This window comes from Orcinus orca, chromosome 1 (assembly GCF_937001465.1).
Source record: "Orcinus orca chromosome 1, mOrcOrc1.1, whole genome shotgun sequence".
In the NCBI taxonomy this organism is placed as follows: domain Eukaryota; kingdom Metazoa; phylum Chordata; class Mammalia; order Artiodactyla; family Delphinidae; genus Orcinus; species Orcinus orca.
The window spans coordinates 190131370-190152509 of record NC_064559.1 but is presented as its reverse complement, the minus strand read 5'-3'; the positions used below and the strand labels follow the sequence as shown (position 1 = coordinate 190152509).

The 21140-nt window shown below is 38.0% G+C and overlaps 1 protein-coding gene across 32 annotated transcripts in view; it reads left to right on the top strand.

The window, feature by feature from the left end:
• The window catches only part of EPB41 (erythrocyte membrane protein band 4.1), a 205563-nt gene that overhangs the window by 87859 nt on the left and 96564 nt on the right, over nucleotides 1-21140 (top strand). For 31 of the 32 annotated variants that reach the window (XM_049711689.1, XM_049711625.1, XM_049711641.1 and 28 more), the window contains 4 exons: nucleotides 756-860; nucleotides 8064-8106; nucleotides 15027-15102; nucleotides 17166-17384. In XM_049711689.1, the coding sequence (XP_049567646.1) occupies nucleotides 756-860; nucleotides 8064-8106; nucleotides 15027-15102; nucleotides 17166-17384 (443 nt within the window). The remainder of the gene's footprint in view (nucleotides 1-755; nucleotides 861-8063; nucleotides 8107-15026; nucleotides 15103-17165; nucleotides 17385-21140) is intronic. The other variant, XM_049711648.1, reaches the window with a different exon arrangement.

Genomic DNA, 21140 nt, shown 5'->3' with positions numbered 1-21140 from the left:
GTATACATTTTCTTATCACTTTACAGATGAGAAAGCTAATGTTCAGAAATTGACTCAGGTTGTTTAGCTAGTAAATGAAAAAGCAGGGACTTTTTCACTCTAAATCTCGGTCCCTAAGTTATGGCATTTCCTCCCTATAAACAGGAATACAAGTCCCCCAAATTGGTAATGGTTTGATTTTCTGGGTAGAGAAACATTAAGAAATGATTTGTAGCACAACTGTAAGAACCACTGCAACGGGTAATGTCTGGAGGGTATCTAAGATCTTATACTTTATGCATTTTTCTGAAAGAGATTGCGGGGATTTGAGACATAGCTCATTGTCTTGGGACATTTGGTCTGGGAATGATAGAGAGTCTAATGATTTCCATAGCCACTGTTAATTGTCAGTGTTGACGGCTGATTCAGTTAAGTCAGGTGCTCATGCTGACTGACAGCGACCCATAGCAGGCTTCAGGAAATACACCAAAAATAAAGAATGTAATGTTTAGGATGGAGGTGGGGGATGCTTGATGGAATTTTGCTTTGAATTGTAGCAGCATTTCCAAGCAACTATAAATGTGTTGCATATTTAAACTGACAAATTAAGAAACAGGATTTTTGTTACTCACTTTGTTCTACTTGCACTGTGCAGCCATCTGAAAGTGTTAGTAACCAAGGATAAAAGAGAAAATTGGAAAGTGACATTTTATGTTATTTCGTGATAAATGCAGGAATAAGAGGAAACCTCAACTAAAGTATGTGTATCTTTGCAGAAACATGCTAAGGGACAAGATTTACTTAAACGAGTATGTGAACACCTCAATCTTTTGGAAGAAGACTACTTTAGTCTAGCCATTTGGGATAATGCAACCTCTAAGGTGAGAAGACTGCTTGTAATATAAGAAACTGACCCCCCAAAATTGTTTTAATTCTTTTACTGTTGTTAAGAATGTATTTATTCCTGCCTCTCCGAGATACAGTGTACGTAGTAAGGAAAGATTGAAGGTAATTAAAAAACAAAACAACACCTCTAATACTACAGTGAAAAACTTTCTGCAGCTGTGAGTTAGAAAGTTCTCCCATGAATCGAGGAAAATACTCTGAAAAGTATTTTATGTTATACAAGCTCAGTGAGATAAAATCGAATGTTTTTATATTGTGTGTGTGTACCCCACTCAGGTTTATGTTAGAATATTTGAGAATACTTGAATTTGGCATATAAATGAAGTCACTGAGTACCAGTACCTACTTGTTTAATGTAACTGTTATAATTTTTCTATGAACCAAGTATACTTAAATTGCTGGGAGCTGGCTCATCTAAAGGCATTCAGCAGAGGAAATTCTTTCATCTTGCAGTTGAGCTTCCAGTGCTCACATTGGTAAAAACCTTCCAGTTGCTTTGAAAACTTTTTGCTATTGTTGGTGTCATCCATACTTTATCGTATCAGCAAATTTTATTTCCTTATAGTAGTTTTCACTATCCTATTTATTTTTTAATGAGAAAATATTAAATTGCTTTATTTATACTCATTGATATATTTCTGTATAAAGTGATGTTAAAAGTGCCCAATATAAAAGCTGAATTTGATTGTACAGCAAACAACAAATCTGGCTGTGTTAAAAAGGGCTTTATTGTCCCCCTTAGATAAAATATTTCTGGGAAAAAAAGTTGATGTCTCTGAATCATAATCTAGTTTCAACTTCTCTGATTGTTTATAAGAACCCCTTCTGGGGAAGTCAGTGGACAAGTGAATCCTGGGAAACATAGGGCTTATCATATTTGGGGCATCTGGAAGGTCTGATGGGCCAGGTTCTTACAGGATATGGTTGGGGTAATGGGCTGTTCTATATTTTCTGCTTCTAAATTCATCATGGCTAACTTTCAGCTCTCGGAAATAGGTCAAAGCAGAGTTTTCCTTCGGGTTAAAATGAAGGTCTTTAGCTGATTCAGGTAGAACAAGTAGAACATAGAAGGGAAAGCAGGAACTTCATTTGCACATGGCCCGAGTAAATCCTGTACAAAAATGAGTTTGGAGAAGACTTCCTTAGCATTGTCAGGTTAAAGGGACAATACAGTAGCAAAAGCCATTGTGATGGTGACAGTCCTTCTTCAATATGCTATCTCTTTGAGTCATACTTCTCCAGTCTGGATGAGTTGCTCTCTCTGTCTTGTATACAGTTGACCCAGGTATTTCCCATCACCATTATCCTGGGGATTTGTTGTACTTCTCTCCTGTGATGTTTCTCTTGTTTCCCCTTTATCTTAGCATTTCCTGGTATTTGATAGAGCACTCCTTCTGAGAAATTACATATGGGATGTAATCTTTTTGAGACATAACATGTCTGAAAATGTGTTTATTGCACTGTAGTATTTGGTTGTTAGTTTGGTTGGGTATAGAATTTTAGGCTTGAAATGATTTGCCTTCATAATTTTGAAGGCATTGCTCCATTGTCTTCTAGCTTTTAATGTTGGCTATTGAGAAGGTCAAAGCCATTCTGATTTGTGATGCTTTGTATGATCTCCCCTCTCTCTTGCCCTGTGTGGAATTAGGCTAGTAGAATCTTTTACCCTCCTTCCTTCCCTTCCTCCCTCCCTCCTTTTCTTTTTCTCTTTCTTTAGTGTTCTGAGATTCACAGTGATGCATCTTTTTAAAAAAATTTATTTATTTATTCATTTATTTAATTTTTTGGCTGCATTGGGTCTTCGCTGCTGCACACAGGTTTTCTCTAGTTGCTGAGGGGGGGGCTACTCTTTGTTGTGGTGCACAGGCCTCTCTCATTGTGGTGGCTTCTCTTGTTGCAGAGCACAGGCTCTAGGCGTGCGGGCTTCAGTAGTTGCAGCACGTGGGCTCAGTAGTTGCAGCTCACAGGCTCAGTAGTTGTGGCTCACAGGCTTAGCTGCTCCACAGCATATGGAATCTTCCTGGACCAGGGCTCGAACCCCTGTCCCCTGTATTGGCAGGCGGATTCTCAACCACTGCGCCACCAGGGAAGTCCCCAGGGAAGTCCCCCAAAACTTTTTATCTTTTTGAACAAAGAACTGTTCCAGGTGCCTTTTATAGTCTTCCAGGGAATTGAAATTTTTTCCACTAAGAGAATTTTGTAAAGACCTAAATAAATGGAAATCCAAAGGTGCAATGTCTGATGAATATGGTGGATGAATCAGAACTTCCCAGCCAAGCTGTAACAGTTTTTGCCTGGTCATCAAAGAAACATGCGGTCTTGCATTATCCTGATGGAAGATTATGCATTTTCTGTTGACTAATTCTGGATGCTTTTTGTTGAGTGCTGCTTTCAGTTGGTCTAATTGGGAGCAGTACTTGTTGGAATTAATTTTTTCGGTTTCCGGAAGGAGCTCCTAATAGAGAACTCCCTTCCAATCCCGCCATATACACAACATCCCCTTCTTTGGGTGAAGACCAGCCTTTGGTGTGGTTGTTGGTGGTTCATTTCACTTGCTCCACGATCTCTTCCTTTCCATATTATTGTACAGTGTCCACTTTTCATCGCCCATCACAATTTGTTTTAAAAACAGAACGTTTTCATTACATTTAAGTAGAGAATTGCATGTGGAAATACGGTCAAGAGGGTTTTTTTTTTTGCTTAACTTATGTGGAACCCAAACATCAAAGTGATTAACATAACCAAGTTGGTGCAAATGATTTTCAGTGCTTGATTTGAATATTTTGAGTATGTCAGCTGTCTCCCTCGTGGTATAACGTTGATTGTTCTCAGTTAATGTCTCGATTTGATCGCTATCAACTTCAACTGGTCTACCAGCCTATGGAGCATCGTCCAGCAAGAAATCTCTAGCATGAAACTACTTTTGACACATTCGGTCAGTCACAGCACCTTCTCCATACACTGCACAAATCTTTTTGTGCGTTTCAGTTGCAGTTTTACCTCTCTTGAAATAATAAAGCATAATATGCCGAAAATGTTGCTTTTTTTCCTTCCATTTTCAATATTAAAATGTCATACAAAAATTCACCAATTTTGATAAGTCTTTTTTTAAATGCATGTTGATATGACAGCTGTCACATATAATCTAACAAAATTGTTTCAAATGAAGTTGAAGACAACTAAGTGCTACCAGAGCCATCTTAACGGAAAAAACAAAATGAACCTTTTGGCCAACCCAATAGTTGCTTCCTAGATTTTATTCCTGCTTGGAATAAGTTATTTATGAATGAATCAAGGATTTTTTTCTGGAGGATTCCAGAATCCCACTTTGTTTCCCCTTCCAGTCACTACCGCCAGCCCCCAACAATCAGTACTCCTACCTCAGGCCCTGTCAAAAGTAACAGATGTCTTCCTAACATCTATCACCATCAATTAGTTTTGCCTGTTTTTAAACTTTACGTAAGCGAAACCATACAGTATGTGCTCTTAGGTCTGGCTTCTTTTGTTTTGTTTAATATCATGTTTTTGAGTATCATCCATGTTGTGGCGAGTAGCAGTAGTTCATCCATTCTTGCTGCTGTATAATAGTTCATTGTTTGACTACACCACACTTTATTTATGCATTCTACTGTTGATGGACATTTGGCTTGTTTACAGTTTGTGGCTTTTATGAATGCTGCTCCTGGGAACATTCTCATACATGTCTTTTAGTGCATATCTTGTCATATTCATTTCTGTTGGATTCCCAGAAGTGAAATTGCTGGGTTGTGGATGACACATATATGATCAGCTTTAGTAGATACTATCAGTTTTCCAAAGTGGTGCTAGCAGTTCACACTCCCACCAGCACTAAGGGTTGCAGCTGTGCCACAGTCTCACCAGCACTTGGTATAACTCACTGCATTTTGATTTCTGCTCTTACCACTCTGCTGAACTGCCCTTGCCAAGATAAATCTGACAGTTTTTCATCTTCATGTTCCTTGTCCATTTTGCAGCATTGACGAGCTTGCCTATCCATCCTTGAAATGTTCTATTCCTTTGGATTCTGTGATACCAGTCTCTCCTGTTTTCCTCCTACCACTTGGTCACTTCTTCTCAGTTTACTTCTCAGCTCTTTATCCTCTCTTCATCCCTTAACTGTAAATGTTCCCCAAGGTTTATCTTTAGTTTCTTTCTTTTAACTCTATTATATGCTCCCTGGATTATTTTTATCTACTTTCATGGCTTCATTTGCCACCTATATGGGGAAAGTGCCCAAATTTATATCTCTGGTTAAAATCACTCTTCTGAGTGCCAGACCTGCTTATCCAGCTATCTACTGAAATATTCTACTTGGATTTCCAAAGACACCTTGAATGTGTATCTATATAAATATACCATAATTTATTTATTCTATTGTTGATGGACATTTGGGTTGTTTTCAGTTTTTTGCTATTGTTTTCTTCTTCATGAAAATTTATTCCTTTTCCTACATTTTCTGTTTCAGTGAATAGTACCACATCTACCCAGTTGCCCAAGCCAGCAACTTAGGAACTTTTGTTTACTACTATACTTTACACCTCTCATCATCAGCCCACCCTATTTACTCAGTCACAAATCCTGACTATTATCATTCTCAACAACAGCTTCTTATTTGGTCTCCCTGTCTACCTCAAATTTGTGTCACTCTTATTTTAAATCCTTCAGTGATTCTTCCTTGCCTGTAACTTGATGAAGTCCAAGTTTCTTAGCATGGAATACTGTGGCCTCTATGATCTGGCCCTTACTGTTCTTTTTCATTTTACATCTCTCCTCTTCACTTCTGTGCTCCAGCTTTGCTGAACTACATTCAGCAACTCAGATGTATCATGTTCTCTTTATATACCCTGTGCCTTTCTAATTACTTCCACTTCTTTTTTTGCCTGGCTAACTCTTATTTGTTCTTCAACCCTAAATTAGATCTCCCATTCTTTTTTTTTTTTACCTTTTTTTCCCCAAAAAACATTCTTTTGAGAAACATTTCCTAACTGCCTCTAAGAAAAGACAAATTGTTCACTACTCAGCTCTTCCTTTAGACTGACAGCTCCTTGAGGACAAGCACTATTTTTATTTTTTTTGTGTGCGGTACGCGGGCCTCTCACTGTTGTGGCCTCTCCCGTTGCGGAGCACAGGCTCCGGACGCGCAGGCTCAGCAACCATGGCTCACGGGCCCAGTCGCTCCGCAGCATGTGGGATCGTCCCGGACCGGGGCACGAACCCATGTCCCCTGCATCGGCAGGCGGACTCTCAACCACTGCGCCACCAGGGAAGCCCCTACAAGCACTATTTTTAAATCCTTTTTTGTAACTTTGGTGCCTAGCACGTGGAGGCATTCCTAAATACTTGTTGGCTAAATAAAATGCTCTGAATTGAATAATTTAAATTGAGCGTAAAGTACCTATTGTTATGCACACTGATTTTTTATTGTCTTGTACACACTTTTTGATTTTGACTTTGATTCAGAGGTCTAGATACTGAAGAAATAATACTTTGTTCTCTAAGGTACCTTATACCTTGGAGTCCCATGTGATTGGCACAAATCTGGATTTGCCCCCTCTATGTCAGATTGGTGGGAATTCTAGCCTTAGAGTCATAGAATGGCTCATGCAATCCCTGTAAGAAACTTGGCAGCTTCAGGCTACTTTGGGAGGTTTCTCTTAAAAATAGGGAAAATATGGAGTCACCTCACTCTGTAGGGGAAGTGTTCATTCCACAGTGATAGAAAGTAGTCTTTGTTAAGAGTTCTGGATTGCAAGGTTCTCAGAGGTTCCACAAAACTTATCAGTTGGCGCTTTTAAAGTCCTCTTTTGCCTTTGGACCTATAACAACTTAAAGTTCTTTAGTCTTAATGAGAGAGGAAGGAGAAACACCCAGGTTACCCCCTGCCCTTTGTGACAGGACTTAAGCAAGTATGTACTTAGTTTTTATACTTTAGAATAATTTTATATTAAGTGATATTTTAAAAAACATACATTTCTTAATCATCTGTGTTAATTGCAGGGGCAGGGGAGAGAAAAGGAAACTCGTCCTCACTCTTTGCTTATTATCTGTTGTGGTGACTATGTTTATATAATGGTTAGTGTAATATATAATCAAATGTAAGATTGTGGTGTTCAGGCCCACTCCTTGGGTAGGGCAAATGGGATGGTCATCTTGAACTTTGCCCTTGTTGGTACAGGGTGAGGAGTAATCCCCCCTTACTCTTCTTTTCTAAATACGACTAAAATTCAATTTTAAACATTTTGGAAGGGGGAATGGGGTGGGGGGATTGGGAGCAGGCATGAAAGGGGCTCCTGAGGTGCTGGTAATGTTATACTTATATGTTCACTTTGATAATTTATTGATCTATACGTATGTTTTATGTACTTTTCTGTATATGTCTTATGTCAATAAAAATCTTTTAGACAATTCAATTTAGAAATTTCTGTCTTTAAACATTTCTCTAGGAGCCTATGAAAGATGTTAATGGTGAGGCTCTTTTTAAGTGCCATTAGTTTTGCATGGTCCGCTATGGGTTGAGGAACCTTGCCCTTGTGGTGTGCAAATTTTAAGTGGGGTTGGAGAATGGTGAAGGGAGAAATTAGTGTGGGCAAGAGTAGTCAGGAAAAACAAAATAGTTATTCATTCAGTAAACATTAACTGAGCATGAACCATCTACCAGGTGCTGTGCTGACACAGAAAACTTGAATGAGACTGGAGGTCAGAGTTGGAGGGAAAAATAAGATCTATGTTATAGATCAATAATCCTGGTTATAGATCTCTATTTGTCTTTACAGAATAATAAAAATAGCAAGTGCTTATTTAGCATTCCTTGTTTGCTGAAGCTTTACATATATTACCTTTTAATCTTCACAGTAACCCTGAGATAGGCCCTACTGCTAATATCTCATTTTATTTCCTCTAATAGATGAGGAAACTGAAGTACAAAGATGCTTAAAGTCACTCACCTAGGAAGTAGTAGAGCTAGGATTCAAGCCCAGCTGTCTGGCTCCCTGTTTCTCTGTTCAAAATTACTGTGCTATGTGAAACTAATGCAAAAAATATTGGAAATGTAGGTTGACCTGGAGACACTATTGGAGATGGTCGGTAATCCTGCTTCTGGTACTCTGTGGTTTATGTATTTTGGAGCTCTGTGTGAATGCCTTTTCTTCTTTTTACAGACATGGCTGGATTCTGCCAAAGAAATAAAAAAGCAGGTTCGTGGTAAGTGAATATAGCCCTTTTTCTAGCTCTTTCTTTTTTTTAGTAGGTCAGAGGATTTCCAACCTTTTTCTGGCTGTGAGTCACTTTAGAATTCTGACTATGGTAGATGGCTTTGAAATTAAGATAAAGCCTTCCTTTGGAAGGTAGAGATTCCATAATAGAAAGATACAGCAGAGGTAGACACTATTGAGATGTAGGTCAGATCTTGATGATTTTTTTTTACAGCTAGGCAAAGTGGGGGAAGATAGGAATGATTGAGAGAAACAGAAGGTGGAAACAAACAAAGAATAGAAGAGAAAAGGATATGGGAGTCAGTTCTCACAATGGTAGTGATTGAAACTGTAGTAGCTTACGATTGGGAGTTTGCTGCCTGATCCTGTTCCATTTAAATTGTTCTGGACTATTGAGTTCTAACCTTCTCCATGTTTTCTTCTCTATAGTTCTTTTTTGTCCCTTTTCAACCGTCTTCTTCCAAATTGAAGTATGTAAGGAACTGTGGAAGGAAAAAAAAGAATAGAAGAAATTCCTTGCCAGTGACCCTTCTGTCATTGTGGCTTTCTCTTAGCTCCAAGCCCTCTGGCATATATTACTGCTGAACACCCTGCTCAGACTGGTGTCCTGGGATAGATTTTTCTAGGTTGATAAAAGTCTAGATTAGTATTTTGTAGCCTCAGGCCCAATGGGCTAAAGGGTAGAGACTTTACCCACCCCCCCACCCCACCCCCCCAGTTATGACTAGATGTCCTTTTAGTTTAGTTTATTTTTGAGGAAACTTGTAGGAACTGCAGTAGATGTTATTCATCATGATTAGTAAGTTTTAACTGTATCACCTGAAAAGAAGTTTTGTTTTTCATTTGTTTCTTAAAAGAAAACACTTTTGTTATGATGAAATGTTTTCTTTTAGACCCTATTTATTTATATTTCTTAAGATAGAGAAACAAAATACTACTTTGGCCTGACAACTCTCCATATTTGCTCTCTGCCTATAAAATCTTGTTTTAAATTGCAAATCAGAGTAAAAAGTATTCAGAATATTTGAGACATGACAACAAAAAACATGATTCCAAGCCCCTTTCAATGAAGATACTTTTAATATTCAATATTACTCAGGAATATATGATTGTACAAGAAGACTCTTTAGGAAGAAAAGTTAAAACAGAGTTTATGATGAGTGGAGAAGACTATCTAGTAGATTATCTTCCAGGCTATTGAGAAAAAAAAACTCTCGCTAAGAAAAATAACTTAAGTGTTTGTCGTTTAAAAAAAAATTTACAAAATAATAAAACCTCTTCCTTCAACATGGGAAAGAAAAACCGTGTCTGTAACACAAACTTTAACATCAAAATGTAAATATTTCATTGAGCCAAAGAGAAGGTTGACATTTATCTATTGCAAAGATTTTGGGTTTTTTAAAAATAGTTTTCACGGGCTTCCCTGGTGGTGCAGTGGTTAAGAAGCCGCCTGCCAATGCAGGGGACACGGGTTCGAGCCCTGGTCCGGGAAGATCCCACATGCTATGGAGCAACTAAACCCGTGCGCCATAACTACTGAGCCTGCACTCTAGAGTCCACGAGCCACAACTGCTGAGCCCGTGTGCCGCAACTATAAAGCCCGCACACCTAGAGCCCATGCTCCGCAACGAGAAGCCTCTGCAATGAGAAGCCTGTGCAGCACAACTAGAGAAAGGCTGCGCACAGCAACGAAGACCCACAGAGCCAAAATTAAAAATAAATAAATAATTTTATTTTTTAAAAAAGCCCTTGAGTTTAAAAAAAAAAAGTTTTCATCAAACAAGTAATATATACCCATTTGAAAAATTTAAGCATTATGAAAATATATCATGAAGCAAGTAAAAAGCCTGTAAAGCCTATCCTCCAGATGTAATCACTGTTAAACTGGTATGATCTGTAAGATTTTTTCTAGGCATATATAAATTTTGCTTTTCAATAATACAATTATGTTATACATTGTTATATATTGTATTTTCTGTATATTATATCATATGTAGTTTTAAAATTTTTAAAATAGGTGATATAAATATGAGGTATGAAATTAAAAGATACAGATGAATGTAATACAAGGTCAATCTTCCTTCTTCCCCTGTCCTTTAACTAATTTCTTGTGTTCTGTCCAGAGGTGTGCTGAGTGTATATAGACATACATTTTAATATAAATATGTATTTAATGCATACATTATATTTTATATATAATATACTTTATAAATATATTTAATATAAATATGTATGTTCTGTATGTATTTAATATACATATGCAATCTTTAACATAATTTGTATACTCTTTATATTAATATATATCAATTTATTTCATTTGTTAAAATTTTTTTTTAATGATTATAAAGTTGTAGCACTGTATATATATATATAGAGAGAGAGAGAGAGAGAGAGAGAGAGCATGTATTGAATATATATGTATATGTGCACTTAGATGTATCTGTAGTAAATTGCTAGAAGTAGAATAAAAAAGTATGAATGTTTAAATTTGTAATAGATATTCACCAGCAAGATTTTTTCCATATTTCAAAAAATATAGAAAAGAATGGAGGCTAATATAACAAATACCCATGTACCCATCACCCAGAATTAACATATGTTAACTTTTACATTTAAAATAGAACAGTACAGGTAAGGTTTATCTCCTAGTCCCATCCCCTTCTCTCCCTATCCTTAGAAATCTATTTTCATGAATTTGAGGTGAGTCAGTCCATGTTTTTATATTTTTCCTTCATATATCCATACCCATGTACAATAGATAGTATTGCTTCGCCTGTATTTTTGAAATTTCCCTCGGACCTAACAATCCATTTGAACCTTCTATGGTTTATCAGTCTCTCTCCCTTCTCCCAGCTTAATATTTAGCTTTGTTTAACTTCCTTGGTTCTGAATGAGAGAGAGCTCCCCTGCTGAGTCAGGCTAGCAACTTCCACCTCCTTCTGGAATAGTACAGAGCAAAAGCAAGAAATCCTTATACCTTCTGAAAAATACTGATACATAAAATAACACAAACTGTGTTTAAGAAATTCTATAGCCCAGGATATGCCCCTTCTAAATGTATCCTCCTCTCCTTCCCCTGCAGAAGTCACCACTGCCCTGAATTTTGTGTTAATGATTCCATTGTACTTTTTAATGTTTTTAAAAAATTACCTAATGTATGAATGTATACCTAAAAATATTGTTTTACCTTTTTGAGCATCATATAAATTGAATTATATAACAGTTAATCATTCGTGACTACCTTTTCTTATAAACATGATTTTGGAATTCATCTCAGTTGAAAAGAAAATTTCACAGTGATATCCTCTGAGTTTTTTCTTTTCTTTTTTTCTTTTTCTTTTCTTTTTGGCTGCACTGTGCGGCTTGTGGGATCCTAGTTTCCCCACCAGGGACTGAAGCCGGGCCCTGGCAGTGAAAGTGCCAAGTCCTAACCACTGGACTGCCAGGGAATTCCTCCTCTGACCTTTTTCTCTTGTATTCTGTTTCATTTTTAAAATGCTGATTGTGACCCATTAAACTGATTTCACAATGGATCATGATCCACAGTTTAAAAACCCTACCAGGACTTCCCTGATGGTGCAGTGGTTAAGAATCCGCCTGCCAATGCAGGGGACACAGGTTCGAGCCCTGATCCAGGAATATTCCACATGCCGTGGAGCAACTAAGCCTGTGTGCCACAGCTCTACAGCCTGTGAGCCACAACTACTGAGTCCGAGTGCCACAACTACCGAAGCCCGGGCGCCTAGAGCCCGTGCTCTGCAACAAGAGAAGCCCCCGCTTGCTGCAACTAGAGAAAGCCCGCGCACAGCAACAAAGACCCAATGCAGCCAAAAATAAATTAATTAACTAAAAAAAAAACACCCCACTGATTTAGACTTAAAGTGGAATTGCTAGATTATAGAGTATGTTTATTTTTAGTTTTACCAGATATAGCCAAATTGCTCTCCTTTAAATTGATTGTAATAGTTTACATCCCCACCAATAGTGTATGAGATAGTTCCTGTTTTCCTGTGTACCCAGAAGGCAGGAAGTTTTTTTCAATTATTAATTTTAAAAATGTTTGGACACAATTTCAGACTTAAAAGTTGAAATAATGGTACAAAGAATTCCTGGGTACCCTTCACCCAGATTCCTCAGATGTTAATATTTTACTATTTTATCTTTTCTCTTTATCCACACACACACACACACACACACACACACACACACACACTGACACACACAAAACCTTTTTTCTGAACCATTTAATAGTAAGTTGCATCGTAGCAGCGCCATTCACAATAGCCACTTTTTTCTACCCCCAACTTTCACAGTTGCTTTCTATATGCGCTGTTCTTTGCCTTGATTTTTTTTTTTTCACTTAACAGTATATAGTGGCAGTGTATCTTTTCTTGCTAAATAAATACATTTAGGTTGTTTCCAGACATTTGCTATTACAAACAATATCTTATACCTGTATCATTTGACCACGTTTAAGTGTATGTTTAGATACATTTATGAAAGTGGAATTGCTAGGTGAAAGAGTATATACATTTTATGTTTTGATAGATATTCTCAATTGTTCTCCATAGTGTTGTACCAGTTTACACTCACATCAGCAATAGAAGAAAGTGCTTATTTTCCCCACCAATCGTGGGTGTTATCAAGCTTTTTATATCAGTTAGCTCAAAGAGAAAAAAAAATCACACTTTGTAAACTGTTGTTGATTTGCTTTCTTTAATGCTAGTCTTCCTATACTATTAAAAAATTGCCATTTATATATGTTATGAAATAACTGAATTTGTGTTTAAAGTTCTTAAATGCTGAATTCACATTTATTGAACATTCTTTTAGCTGTCTTGTTTCCCATATTGATTTACTCTAGCCAGTACATTTTTAAAAATAAATTTATTTACTTATAGCTATGTTGGGTCTTCATGCTGCACGTGGGCTTTCTCTAGTTGCAGCGAGCAGGGGCTACTCTTCGTTGTGGTGTGCGGGCTTCTCATTGCGGTGGCTTCTCTTGTTGCAGAGCATGGGCTCTAGGCGCGTGGGCTTCAGTAGTTGTGGCTCATGGGCTCTAGAGCACAGGCTCAGTAGTTGTGGCGCACACGGGCTTTGTTGCTCCGCGGCATGTGGGATCTTACTGGACCAGGGCTCGAACCTGTGTCCCCTGCACTGGCAGGTGGATTCTTAACCACTGTGCCACCAGGGAAGCCCTCTAGCCAATACATTTTTTATAGGTAGCATAGAAGTCATCTTTTTTTAATGTCTATATGGGAATTATAAGTTAACAATGATTAGATTATTAACATATCATAATCATAACAACAGATGGTATTTTACAGTATTTGAACTATAAATATTGCCTCCCCATACCCTTACCCTTTTTATGAGAAACAATTATGGGGTTGGTTTCCTAAGTTCCATTTAAAGTTTCTGGGATGTGAAACATTAGAAGTGAGTTAATGGTAAACATTAGGATTGAGTAGATTTGAGACAAGTTTGTTTTATTGTCTGGAATTTGCCTTTTAGTTCAAATTTTGAAGGAAAATATCAACCATTTCCAAGGGACTCCTGTATTAAATATTTTAGCATGCTTAAAACTGCATATTCTTTAAGACATTTAAACTATTTCAAATTTTAATTTGCATATGGTCATTGGCAGCCAATAGCAATAAAAATGATATTTGGAGATGAAATGCTGTGAATGCAAAACAGAACAATGTTTGAAACACAGATGTTTGTTATAGGGTAGTAGAGTCCAATGGTTAAAAGCATGGGATTTGGGGTAAGAGAACCCTGGATTCACTAGCTATGTATTTTCTTAAGCCTCTGTTTCTTCATAAATAAAATGAACTAATAGTAGCACCTACCTGTATGTAAGAGGGCTAGCTTAGTATCTGGCATGCAATAAGTACTGAACAAAATGTATCTCTTAGCATCATAACCAATCATACTTATTTCTTTATTTTTATTATTATTATTTTTTTTGCGGTATGCGGGCCTCTCACTGTTGCGGCCTCTCCCGTTGCGGAGCACAGGCTCCGGACGCGCAGGCTCAGTGGTCACGGCTCACGGGCCTAGCTGCTCCGCGGCATGTGGGACCTTCCCGGACCGGGGCACGAACCTGTGTCCCCTGTATCAGCAGGTGGACTCTCAACCACTGCGCCACCAGGGAAGCCCAATCATAACTTATTTATAACTGAGACCAGGCCCTACTCTTTGAGAAACTAACAGTCATGTTAGAAAAACCTTGAAGGGGTAGCACTTAGCTGGAAAAATTGAAATGCATTCTCCACTTAACTTTTACTCACAATTTCTGACTTTCATTGTAGATAAAAAATATGAAACACTTGTATGAGTCTTAGGATTAAATTCTTGTAGTTTTCATACCTAAAATATTTTCATTAGAGCTATAGTTTCTAAGAGCCACCTATATTGCCTCTTCCTTCTTATTTCTAAAATAATCTCTTAATCTCACCCATATTCTCACCCATATTAATGGGAAGAATGCTTTTGTTTATTTGAGATAATGTTGAGAGATGTCACAAATAAATAATGCCAACACCAAAAGAAAACATCCGTGGATCACTTTGAATGACCTCTGAGGACCCAGAGTGGTATATAGATCACATTTTGAAAACCATTGCTACAAACATGTTCACCTATAGGATGGTTTCCTTTATGTTATTTTGCTTATAATGTTTTATAAACAAAACTATTAAGTCGGGTAAAAAAAATGAGATAGATGGTGTCTAAACAACTTTCTTCTTTTTCTTTTTTAAATAAAAATACTATTTCACCCACAAAGCATGAAAGTATTAGGACACTTCAAGAAAAAAAAGATTTTTTTGAATATTTTTAGGTATTTCTAACAACCAGAAACTTAGGCATAAGCATACAATTCTTTTGTGTTTATTTTTACAGGTGTCCCTTGGAATTTCACATTTAATGTAAAGTTTTATCCACCTGACCCAGCACAGTTAACAGAAGATATAACAAGGTAAATAATTTATTAATAGTTAAATATGTAATAAGTAATCTCATTATCATAAGCTCTGGGAATTTCTTCATTCAGAATTGAAGAAAAATGATGAGCTATTAAACCTAAGATAAAAAGTTTCTGGTCACTTCAAGGCAGGCTTGCAAATAAGTGATCCTAAAAGCCTCAAATATCTGTGACTCGCCTGGAGAAAATTGGTAGGGAATTAACCTTGCTTATCATGGGTATTGTGCCATGCTGTGGACAGGGAACCTATAAACCATACTGTCCTCCAAAGGACAAGAGACAAATATAGTGGCAAAACAGCTCTGCCGTTTTTTTGTTTGTTTTAAATACTCCTCTCACACCATGCTGTTCCTTAAGGGATCAAAAAAACTAAAGTCTCAGTGTTACTATTTTTTTCTTCCTATTCCCCTCTTAAATTGTATAATTAGGTACGTGAACTGAACATTCCTCAGTAATTTTTTTTTTTTTTTTTTGCGGTACGCGGGCCTCTCACTGTTGTGGCCTCTCCCGTGCGGAGCACAGGCTCCAGACGCGCAGGCTCAGCGGCCACGGCTCACGGGCCCAGCCGCTCCGCGGCATGCGGGATCCTCCCGGACCGGGGCACGAACCCGTGTCCCCTGCACTGGCAGGCGGACTCTCAACCACTGCGCCACCAGGGAAGCCCCCTCAGTAATTTTTGAGCCCACTTAATTTATGAAATAAATCTTGTACTGTTTAAAAATAGCTTACTGATTCCTTTTTAAGAAAGTGGCCTTTATTGGATTCTATATAAATACTGAATATTAGCAAAAGAGCAAAAAGGAAAAACAGTATATAGTAAAGATTACTACTCTACATATGTATATCCATAGCATCTTGCATAGAGCCTTATACGTAGTATGTATTTGGCAAATGTTTGTTCAATTGAATGTTGGTTGTTGAGAAACTGCTTTCTAATTCTGATTTTGCTGTCAACTATCTGATTTCAGACAAATATACACTCTCTAGGCTTCAGTTTTCATCTCTCTCAAATAAGAATAGCATAAGACTATTAAAAGGTCTGCTTGTTAAGTACTGTGAAATGTCTGTGCCATTTGAAAAAATTATTCTTTGTCCAGTTATCCTTAGTACATTCTTGAAGTTGAGATGCAATATCTCTGCCTGAAAAAATTGTCTTGGTTATTGCTTTTTCACAGGTAATATTTGTCTCTTAGAGTTGCTAATTATTCATCTTTCTTCATTAAGGTTTATTATATATACAACAAAACAAATCCCTAAAAATCTGTACTAATTACCTACATTTTAGAAGAGTTTAAGATTCTTATGATTTGATTGGCATTGCTCTGACTTTTTAAAAAAGATGTATGTAGTGACTAATCATAGCAAAAATGATCGCTGGTGCATATGTTGTTCAGCATCTAATTATGGTCAAGTCAAAGATATGATTCTAATCAATATAGGAGTTTTCAATTTAATCATACCTCCCAGCTTTCCTGTTTGGTAAAAGAGTCTGAACTGGTTAACCCAGTCAGAACAAGGGCTAAGGAGGTCATGGCCATGGGTGTGAATACCATATGGTGTGTCTGACATATGTAGGGTCACTCAGTTTGTTGGACTTAACTGTTTCAACCCTCATCTGAATTCCCTATAGTTTAGCATACAGGTGGAATCAGTCTTACAAGATGATAGTGTGTGGAAGGCTGCATGCAATTTAAGCCCATCTTGGAGGAAAAACATACCAAAGAACGTTCATATCCTAGTGAAAATGTATCAGTAATGTCATCTTTGTATATGAAGGGCAGTATCTATGCATTTGGCAAAGCAACGTGATAGAAAAGAAAGGACCCAATTTGGGGGCCAAGCAGCCTTTATTACTATCTGACATTGAAATAGTACAATGAACAACCATATACCCTTTACCTAACTGAACAATTATTAATATTATCTCATATTTACTTAATCATTCTTTTTCTTTCTCCCTCCCTACTTCTCTCTCCCGTTTTCTTCCTTTTTCTCTCTCTGTATTTTGTTATTGTTTTTGTTGCTGACATGGTAACATCTTTTCTCTTTGGCTGTAGGTATTATTTATGTCTTCAACTTCGGCAGGACATAGTTGCAGGACGTCTGCCCTGTTCATTTGCAACCTTAGCATTATTAGGTTCTTATACCATCCAGTCTGAGCTGGGAGACTATGACCCAGAACTCCATGGTGCAGATTATGTTAGTGATTTTAAACTGGCCCCAAATCAGACCAAGGAACTTGAAGAGAAGGTCATGGAACTGCATAAGTCATACAGGTAAATATGTCTCCAGGATTTGTTCTGTGTTTACTTTGACAGTAAGTTTAAACCCTTGACCTGGGATTGATTCAGTGTTTGCCTTAGTGGGAACTGGTGCCATGGAAAGAGTCAGCTTGAGCTCAGTTCCCTCCCAATTCTTTGGGCAAATCATTTAAACCCTCTGAACCTCAGTTTTCTCATCAGAGTAATAGGTGTTGCATTGTTGGATGAAAACTACATGAGGTAATATATGTAAAGCACTAAGCACAGTACCTGGCACATAGTAGGTGCTCAATAAATGGTAGCTATTATTATTATTGCCTTACCTTTTTTTTTTTCCAGATTTTAAATGTATTATGCTGTATTAGATGCCTTGAGATCTTTAGAGCAGAGGTTCTTAACTTGGGGTCTATGTACATGGATAGACTTCAGAGGGCCCATGAAACCCCTGAAGGTATTTTTAAAAGTCTTTATTGAATTCACTAATTTTTTTTTTCATGGAAATAATTTGTTAATGTTGGGAGGTATAACACAGTGATCAGGAACAAGTTCAGACTGAGCTGGGTTGAATTCTTGGCTCTGCTTGGTCCTGGCCTGTGACCTTGGGTAATTCACTTAATCTCTCTGAGCCTCAGTTTCCTTATATGTCTGATAGAGATCATTACCTCAGAGGAAATAGGGTGAGCCATAGGATTAAAAAAGGTAATATGTGTAAAAAGTTAATACAATGTCTTACATAGTAAAAATTCAATAAATGTTAGCTAATATTAAAGTCCCAGAAAAATTTGTGTTTCTTGCTACCAAACATCCCATTGTTATTTGAGTGACTTGTTACAGCTAAATTTTACAAGCTGCCTTAGCATATTAAGGAGACTGATCCTGGCCTTGAGTTGGTACCCTGAATTATGTTAGCATGAGTTAGGCTAGGATGCCCCAAAGGGTCATACTGCTGAGAAGTCCAGAGTGGTCTTAGTAGGCTTTTCATGGTAGGAACAAGTATTCTGTTTGGCCGTTGAGCCATCTTATTTTCCTTAGAGTGGTTCCAATAGGATTGCATGGATTGAGATGCCTTAAATGAGAGAGTTTGAACTCAAGGTGCCCCAATTCTGGTTGCCTTATTCCACCTGTAGGTTCTGGTCCCACAGTCATAAGAACCATAATGAGGACTTTAAAGTCTACAACCTACATAGCAATAGTCTTATAACTATCACCTTACTCTCCTGAGGTCACACTGTTTCTACAGAGAACTGCTGAGGTTTGCTTTTCAAGTATGAGCATATACATTACAATGCTCTGATATCTAAGACCACTAATATATCACTTTCAACTAGTTGATGATTGTAACTTAAGCATGTTGTATTGTCCTTAAATATGTTTTTAATATACTTATTTATATTCTGATTACGATTCTAGGAATTTATATATATATATACATAAAATATATAATTACATACATATATATACAAAAGCAAGTAGTGGAAAGAAGCAATCAATTAAAATAATTTGATTTGTTAAAATGTCAGTATTGTAGGGAAATGTTTTTTTTTCTAATAATTAAAAAATAATTTTTATTGGTAGTGTAATCTTTGAGCAATCAATAAAATGGTGAAAGAAAATATTCTACTGCTGCTGTGGAGCAAAACAGCAGAAAATAGTGGTATCAGATTATGATTGATACCTAACTTCTGTCTCTGACTTTTTCTTTTTTTTTTTTTTTGCGGTACACGGGCCTCTCACTATTGTGGCCTCTCCTGTTGCGGAGCACAGGCTCAGCGGTCATGGCTCACGGGCCCAGCCGCTCCGCAGCACGTGGGATCTTCCCGGACCAGGGCACGAACCCATGTCTCCTGCATCGGCAGGCAGACTCTCAACCACTGCGCCACCAGGGAAGCCCTTTTTTTTTTTTTTAAGGAGCCCCAGTTTTATCTATCACTCAGCTTCAACAGTTATTACCCCTGTAGCTTTCTTCAGTCATTTATTCCCCTCCATATTTTTCCCCGACAGTAGTTTAAAGCAAGTCATATCATTTCACCCATAAAAACTTAAGTATCTACCAGGATACAGACTTTAAGAACACAATACAACTATCACACCTAACAAAATTAACACTAATTCTTTAATATCTGATGATTCTTTTAATGGTTATTTGATCATAATAGAATTTCAGGTTTGGGAGGACTTTATAGTCTAAATCTCATGCAATGCTTGATTCTCCTTTTTAGCATTGTTACGTAATCATCATAACATTATAAGCAGCTAATTATTGTGTGTCTCTTATTATGTGCCAGATACTATGCTAGGCACTTTATGTATAATACCATATTTAACTTTTATAATCACCCTTTGAATTAGGCCAGCTCTTTTCTTTTTTTTTTTATAAATTTATTTATTTTTGGCTGTGTTGGGTCTTCGATGCTGCACGCCGGCTTTCTCTAGTTGCTGCGAGCGGGGGCTACTCTTCGTTGCTGCACGGGCTTCTCATTGCAGTGGCTTCTCTTTTTGCGGAGCTTGGGCTCTAGGCGCATGGGCTTCAGTAGTTATGGCTCCCGGGCTCTAGAGCACAGGCTCACTGGTTGTGGCGCACGGGCTTAGTTGCTCCGTGGCATGTGGGATCCTCCCAGACCAGGGCTCGAACCCGTGTTCCCTGCATTGGCAGGCAGATTCTTAACCACTGTACCACCAGGGAAGTCCCAGGCCAGCTCTTTTCATATGGTGTTGTTTTACAGACTGCCGGCAGTCTCCAAGATTCTTTTTTTTTTTCTGTGTATTTATTTATTTTTGGCTGCATTGGGTCTTCGTTGCTGTGCATGGGCTTTCTCTAGTTGTGGCGAGCGGGAGCGTGCGTGGGCTTTTTATTGTGTTGGCTTCTCTTGTTGTGGAGCATGGGCTCTAGGCATGCGAGCTTCAGTAGTTGTGGCACGTGGGCTCAGTATTTGTGGCTCGCGGGCTGTAGAGTGCAGGCTCAGTAGTTGTGGCACACGGACTTAGTTGCTCTGCGGCATGTGGGATCTGCCTGGACCAGGGCTCGAACCCGTGTCCCCTGAATTGACAGGCGGATTCTTAACCACTGCGCCACCAGGGAAGCCCAGTCTCCAAGATTCTGTTAAGGGGTCCAATGAGGTCAAAATTATTTTCATAATAATACTAAGATATTATTTGCCCATTTCACTGTGTTGCAATGGTGGAGCACAAATCAAAGCAATGGCACCAGACTGTACTACTAGTCATCATATGCTTCACCAACATTCACTTTTATTTTTATTTATTTAAAATTTCCATTGTAGCCCTTTTTAAAAATTGGCTTTATTTATTTATTTATTTTTCTTATTTTTGGCTGCATTGGGTCTTCATTGCTGCACACGGGTTTCTCTAGTTGTGGTGAGTGGGGGTTACTCTTCGTTACTGTGTGCGGGCTTCTCATTGCGGTGGCTTCTCTCGTTGCACAGCACGGGCTTCTAGGCATGAGGGCTTCAGTAGTTGCAGCATACGGGCTCAGTAGTTGTGGCTCGCGAGCTCTAGAGCACAGGCTCAGTAGTTGTGGCGCACGGGATTAGTTGCTTCGCAGCATGTGGGCTCTTCCCGGACCAGGCCGCGAACCCATGTGCCCTGCATTGTCAGGCAGATTCTTAACCACTGTGCCACCAGGGAAGTCCCACACTTTTACTTTTTAACTTGCAGTTAAAAATTAAAAAGTAAAATAAAATATTTTTAAACCTGCCAATTCACTTAAAAATTTTCATGATGAAGCAGTAAAGAGTATTGATTTTATTAAAT